General features: G+C 39.3%; 1 protein-coding gene across 3 annotated transcripts in view; it reads right to left on the bottom strand.

Moving 5' to 3' along the window:
- Positions 1 to 1,794: 1,794 nt before the first annotated feature.
- The window catches only part of LPAR4 (lysophosphatidic acid receptor 4), a 30,668-nt gene continuing 25,343 nt past the window's right edge, over positions 1,795 to 7,119 (bottom strand). For all 3 annotated transcript variants that reach the window (XM_066581888.1, XM_066581887.1, XM_066581890.1), the window contains exon 2: positions 1,795 to 3,293. In XM_066581888.1, the coding sequence (XP_066437985.1) occupies positions 2,093 to 3,142 (1,050 nt within the window). In that variant the 5' untranslated portion in view covers positions 3,143 to 3,293 and the 3' untranslated portion in view covers positions 1,795 to 2,092. The remainder of the gene's footprint in view (positions 3,294 to 7,119) is intronic.

The following is a 7,119-nucleotide window of genomic DNA, read 5'->3' as shown; positions in this document are numbered from 1 at the left end:
CAGGGATTATTCTGACTGCCATTATGGAGTCAGGAAGGAATTTTTTCCCCCAAAGTGGGGTAAATTGGCTTCTGCCTCATTGAGTTTTTTCCTACCTCCTCTGGATCAACAAGGAGGAGGGGGGGGGGGGGGGGGGAGAAATGTAGAAACAGACTGAACTGGATGGACATTTGTCTTTTTTCAGCCCAACATACTATGTTACTATATAACTTGGATGCATGCCATGAACTCCATTTTTTTGGAGTATTTTGCTTAATAAATCTCCTCTGTTATTGTGAGATGACATAACAGAAAAATCTGTACAAAAATACGGACATGATGATTTTAGTGCTGGTTTTTCTACTGCAGAATTGTTTCCACTCCAAGTAAATGAAGTTTGTGAAAACCCCATTCACTGACATTGTGCTGCACATTGCTGCAGAATTATGGCACACATCACACGCTGCGTGAACTCACCCTTAAGGATAAAGGCACTGCATTAAATTCTACAAAAGCAAACTTTAGTTATGCAGGGGAAAAAAAAACCCAAGTAAAAAACTATGATCCCTACTAAGTGTAAAAGAAAGGGGGGTATTTGCTGAAAACACATCCCTTAAGTGATCAGTAGTACTGGGATTCTGGAGCTTTGGCTCTGGCTATCACACAGATTGGCCCCAACACTAGGGCTGCAGTCTAACATGGTTTTGCTGAGGGCAATTTTTAGAAGAATTGAAGTTAATTGCCGAACAAGAGCCGTTGGTGATTACTGTATATTTAGGGTCTATGTTTGTGCTCATATCTGTAGATGAAGCCCTGTTAGATCAGTGGTTTGTACGCAATGTAATCCGTGTGTCCAGTCCAGCTTTAAACCTCAGCTACGGTACAGTGCAGAGGAGACTGTGAATTTAAAGGTCACATTGAATATTTGTGTTGAATAAGGCATCCGAAATGGAGAATACCATCATCTAGACCCTCCATAGAGGTCTGCCAAAGCCGCAACTAACAAAAAGGTTTGAGTTAGGACACTTAGAATCCACGAGTTGTCACAAGCATGTTATAGTTGTCTCACTAACACCAGTTTCCAGTGTGACATTCACAAAACAATTCCTTGGGGTGGGGGAAAAAAATAATTTTGAATCTGCCAAATGTATTTAGCCACTAGTGCATATTCAGTCAATGCTGTTCAACAGCCCACACAAAAATAAGATCAAAAGCTTTGAAAATTAAAATGTCACATTAAAAACATTCAGCAGTTCCAGGCATGTTTGAGACAAACCCAGAATTAAAAATAGAATGAAACAAATATAAAAAGGAATGAACTACTTCTTGCTGGACGCACTTCTGTATGTCGCTGAAAAAGTGCATCAAAAACCTCAATAAAAAAAAAAAAAAAAAAATTAAGCCACCAAGTCTTCTACAACTGCGTACCCAGGTCCTCAGAAATTGGCTTGATATACTGTAGAAGTAAGCAAGGCCTTACACTTAACAGTTTGAGTCAAAAAAAAACTTTGCTAGAAGTTCAGTTGGGCAGGAATCTGAACCGGGCCTTTAGCGCTGGTGTAGAACACGCAAGAGCCATAAAAGCCCAGTATAACAATCCTGAATGTTTTACAGGACCTTTATGGCTTATAGTGTTCCACACCAGTTTTAGGCGTTTTGGTGAACTTCCAGTTTAAACAGATTCAGACCGAACTGTTTGAAAAGTTCAGTTCGGCCAATTCGCTGACCTTTTGAAAAGATTCAGCCATCACCATTGACCAATTCATATTCACTTTCCTTGATATTCAAAATGAAAGACGATAAAGAGCCGCCAACGTGTGTGTAATTTTTTTTTAGTTTTTTTTTCCTCTTTCTCACATCCAAAAGGTGTAAATACTGAGACACTGGCAACAGGGCATATAACATCTACAGCATGGCAGAATGAATATTTACACAGACATTAAAACTTTGTGAGCTTTACAGTATACCAGACCATATATATCTATTTAAATTAAAAATTCTATTTTTATACATATTTATTCCAACTAGAATACTGACCACAGAGCTCAAAGCATCCTTCATAAATTATAGTTTCCTTCGAGACATTGTGTCCCATTTCATATTATATAGAATTCTAGTCCTTAAAGTTAGACTCCGACATCAACTCCCCTCCATTGTTAATGTTCATTTGCTCGGTTAGTTCTTCGTGTGTTACCGGCAGAGCCATTTTTGTTGCAGAATCGATCTTGAAAAGGTTATCCATCTTTATTAAAGGGCTGATATTAAAGGACTTTTGGAAAGATTTCGAAGTGAAGTAATATACAAAAGGGTCAAAACAACAGTTCGTTGTTGCGATACACAAGGTGATCGGGTACATTGTCCGTGCGAATCTCTCAATTGAGCAGTTTGCTATAGCCTGTGAGCGTACCAAAGCATAAAGGAAGAGGATTGAGTTGTATGGCACAAAACATACAACAAAGATGGCAACATGGACGATGATCATCTTCAGAACTTTTTCTTTGTTGGTTCCAATCTGACACAAGGTTGCTGGCTTCCTCAGGGTTCTTAAAACCAACGAAGAACACGTAAGATTGAGGAGCAAGGGAATAAGAAATCCAACCACTTCAATGAACATGGTAATTTTTGATAAATAGGTCTTCCAAATGTTTTTGGAGAAACCTTCAAAACAAGTGGTGGTTGTGTTGGACACATTGGTAGTAGAGAAAAGTGAGGCAGAAATCCCCCCACTTAGAACTAAAATCCAAACCCCTGCACAAACTATGGCAGAATTTCTCCGTGTCCTAATGGTTCGGGAACGAAATGGGTAGACAATTGCCAGAAATCGATCCACGCTGATACAAGTAAGGAAAAGCATGCTTCCATAGATGTTTGTTAGGAATGCTGTGCCTGATATTTTACACAAAGTGTCTCCAAAAGGCCAATGGCGGTTAAAGTTATAAAATATTTTGAAAGGAAGTGTGAACACAAACAGTAAGTCAGACACAGCAAGGTTAGTCATGTAAATGGCAGTCTCATTGTGCATCTTCATTCGAAAGCAGAAGACCCAGAGAGAAGCACAGTTCGTGATCAATCCCAGGACGAATACTATACTATAAACCACACCATAGAGGTTGTATTTAAATGAGTCGTCGATGGAGCAGGTAGTGTTGTTGTAGTTTCCCATCCCGAACTCCAAAATGTTCTGCTGAATCCTCTGCGGATTCTAACTGTACCCATAGAATATTTTAGAGGCAATCTTGGCATGGCATAGCTATGTGCTTGAAAATAAGGCCACGTTCAAATGCATCTTCATCTCCACTACACATGTTGGAAGCCTAGAAGAAAGAAAATTACAAGTTACAAAATTGTCAAATTTTGGTATTTAAAAACAAAAACAAAAAAAAAACAACTTACAATCATACATAGGAGTATTTGTATATAGTCTATTAAAAAGTACCGGTTTCCAGCTTATTGACAACCAAGTAGGTTGGAAAACAGTACTTTTAAGAGTACTGCGATTGTACATTTCTTGTGCAACTGGCCTGAAGGAGTCATTGCGCCTCTAAAATGCATTGCCCAAATAAAGATTCCCCATCTGTCACCCCGCCTGCCTGTGTCTTGGCTGTCTGGAGCACGGTGGTCATCCTTATGCCTCACTTGGTTGGCATATATGGAGATACTTCTGCATCCATATAGAGTGCTGCAGATAGAGCTTTTTTTGCACATGGTGTTGGGTGTACAACTCTACCAGGTGAAAGTTTTTGCTGGTATCTCACATCATCCTTTAGTACCCTACAGATTGTATATCCACAGCAGACTTGCTCCACTGATGTCATAGTTCCCATAGGCTATAATGTTCAATGGAGAGAGCACCACACACACCCCTATCCTGGTCACATTTCAAGTACAAATACTCAGATTCTCCCAATAAGTGGAGGGTCACCTTAGTGATTCTCCAACTATCAAACATTTATGGCATTTCCTATGTATATGACAAATGTCTAAGGCTTTCTTCATCCTTCCATTTGGAGGCTCCATCAGAACAAACCACCACAAATACTAAAATAAAGAAAAAGCACAGAATACAACTTTTTCAGATAAAATGACATACCATGATGGAAAACCGATTGAACCCATTGTAATAAGGCAGTGTGTCATATGATGACAGATCCCACATCCGGTTATTTAAAAATGGGGTTTCCAGCATGACACCATTGAGAACCTATCCTCCGTGTAAGTCATCGATAGTTAGGGGATCCGCCATTTGGTATCCCCGCCAATTAGCTGATTGAAGGGATACAAGCACGTGAGCAAATACAATTGTCATTTCAGTCTTTAGCAGGCACCTACTTTAAACTTGTTTTATTGAGAACAGAACGTATCAAATATTACTCAGCGGCAAACCTGACTGCAACATGATCCAAGTCTACAAATCAGTTACAATTACTTAATATACACTGTATAACTGTGTATTTGGAAAGATAGTTTGCAAAGTTCAGAAGAACGAATCACTGAGGCAGGAGGATCAGTAAAGAAATAGAATATAATCACTGAGATGATCCCTTTACAAATTAACTATTATTTAGATTTAAAATATATCTAGTGCCCCATAGACGTATACAACGAGAAAGACATAACATATAGGAAATCGATGCTACTGGTCCTGTGCAGTTGTCGTATTATGGCCACTAAATCATACAGAGACCAGTAAAAATATGACCAGGAGGCACACAGGGGGACCAAAATGGTATTTATATATATATATATAAATATATATATATATATATATATATATATATATGCAGGTCACTAAATTGGACCTGAATACTCCATTACTGGGAAACTAGATATGTTGAGACCCAGTATACAAGAGTTTAATATCTAAAGAAGTATCTCCACGGTCCTCAATAAAGAAAATACTGGCTAACCAGATGTTCTAACTGCCAGCTTCCGGGCTTATTGGGGTTAGAGCATATCAATATAGAGCAGAAATCCCCAGATTGCTTGCCGGAATGTATTATACACAAGAGTGTTTTAATTGAGAGAGTATGAGGATTCAGATTCAAAATATGAATCAAAAGTCAGATTTGAAGATGGATTTACCGATTATGGTTTAGATAGAGAGGTAAATTTATAAGTTCAGGTTCAACGCGTTTCTGTCATTCGTATGACTCATCAGGAACCTATTCTTTAAATATACAACAGATACTGAATCTACTAACTACCACTGTAGCCCAATGGCGCAAAAAAAAGTGTGTTTAAGTGCTTAGACGATATGTTTTCTCTGAAAAGGATTGAGAATAATAGGTCGCACTAACCTCATACACATGGACCAGCAACCTAATAATACTGCTCCATAGAGAAACAATATACGCCACAATGGGAGATGTGAGGCATAGGCAGGGACCACATTAAATCAAGCAAGCGGTCACATCAGGTGATGTAAAAACCTTTTAAAGAATCAATAGCCCCGGGTTTGAATATATATTTTAAATAATCTAAATAAAAGTTAATTTTTAAAGGGATCATTTCAGTGATTATATGCAAAGTTCAGAAGATGATCTTCCTCATCATCAGCCCTGTGAAGGGCTAAGTGGCACCTAGATGGGTCAAGAACCTCATTTGGTCCACCAATTGCTGAGATGCACTTTGTGTGGGGATTGTGGTTCATGAGCCGCACCAAACCCTCCAGATTTTATAGAATTTATCTGGGCACTTTCTATTTTTGTACACTAGTCCAATAGAAGAAAAAGAAATCCGCGCTCATGTGGATGAGACCAACTATCAATAAGTCCTTGGGATGTCAGATAAACTATTTTATTAATACACGGAGCAATGAGTTTCGTCAGGAATACCTTTTTCAAGCTCAGAACGTTACAATTACATAACACGTATATATGCACTTACATGATCTGGGATCTTGCTGTTAGACGGCGTCCTCATAATATACATACACACCTGTGTTATGTAATAGTAATGTTATGAGCTTGAAAAAGGCATTCCTGTCTGAAACGCGTTGCTCCGTGTATTAATAGTTTAATGTTATCAGACATCCCAAGGACTCATTGATAGTTGGCCTCATCCCCATGAGCACGGAGTTCTTTTTCTTCTATTGGTCTGCATTAAAGCATCTGTGCATTAAATTGCTTGGACGCCCATCGCCTCTCCAGAGATTTGGATTGTGGATGATTGACTAACTTGATAAGCTGACCAGGATACCAGGTGCCGGGGGTCCTCTACCAGGGTTATCCCACCGCGCACCAGGGGAGTCTGTACTCCTTTTATATAACAGTTGTCACACTGCTATCCTCTTGTACTTTTTTCCCCTTCCATTTTTGTATACCAGTTTTTGCATATGGGAGAATAGGCACCGTACTTTATATAGCCGCTCGGTCTAATTCACTTGAATGGGACTAAGCTGCTCTCAGGTCATGTCACTGTTTTAGATGGCATCACAGACCCGAGAAGCGGCCGTGGCACTCACCCACCCAAGCACGGTGGCCTGTTCAATTTGCCGATTGGCTAGTATCCCGAACAGACAATGCCTTTACATTTTTTCTATTCCAATGCATGGAGGTGCACAGAATAGATGGTAAGAAGTATAATACGGGGCATTAATTTGACAAGTAAGTGGTATAACCTACATTACCTGGACTGTCTAGCTTGGAAAGATGTTAAGCGTAGTCACTACTGCTGGTTATCCGATCTTCACAGTATTTATAGACTGTGGATTATCTTTACACAACATGTACTTTGGGTCCTTGGGCAAATGCAGCTTAATCTTCTACTTAAAAAGTACAAGTGACCAGACTTTGTCATGTGAGAAGACCAAAATTATTGCAGAAGACAATTGCGATGCAGAGTTAAAGAATAAATGGGGAAGACAATCACCAGTATTCATAGAATGGTAGAGTTGGAAGGGACCTCCAGGGTCATCGGGTCCAACCCCCTGCTCAGTGCAGGATCACTAAATCATCCCAGACAGATGTCTGTCCAGCCTTTGTTTGAACACTTCCATTGAAGGAGAACTCCCCACCTCCCGTGGTAACCTGTTCCACTCATTGATCCTCCTCACTGTCAGAAAGTTTTTTCTAATATCTAATTTGTCATTTTATTATGGATTCAGTAATGGAAATCATGCATATTTCTCCTTTATCAAAT

The sequence above is a fragment of the Eleutherodactylus coqui genome, chromosome 10 (assembly GCF_035609145.1).
Source record: "Eleutherodactylus coqui strain aEleCoq1 chromosome 10, aEleCoq1.hap1, whole genome shotgun sequence".
NCBI lineage: Eukaryota > Metazoa > Chordata > Amphibia > Anura > Eleutherodactylidae > Eleutherodactylus > Eleutherodactylus coqui.
The sequence above is the reverse complement of the archived record's forward strand: the minus strand, read 5'-3'. Positions and strand labels throughout refer to the sequence as shown.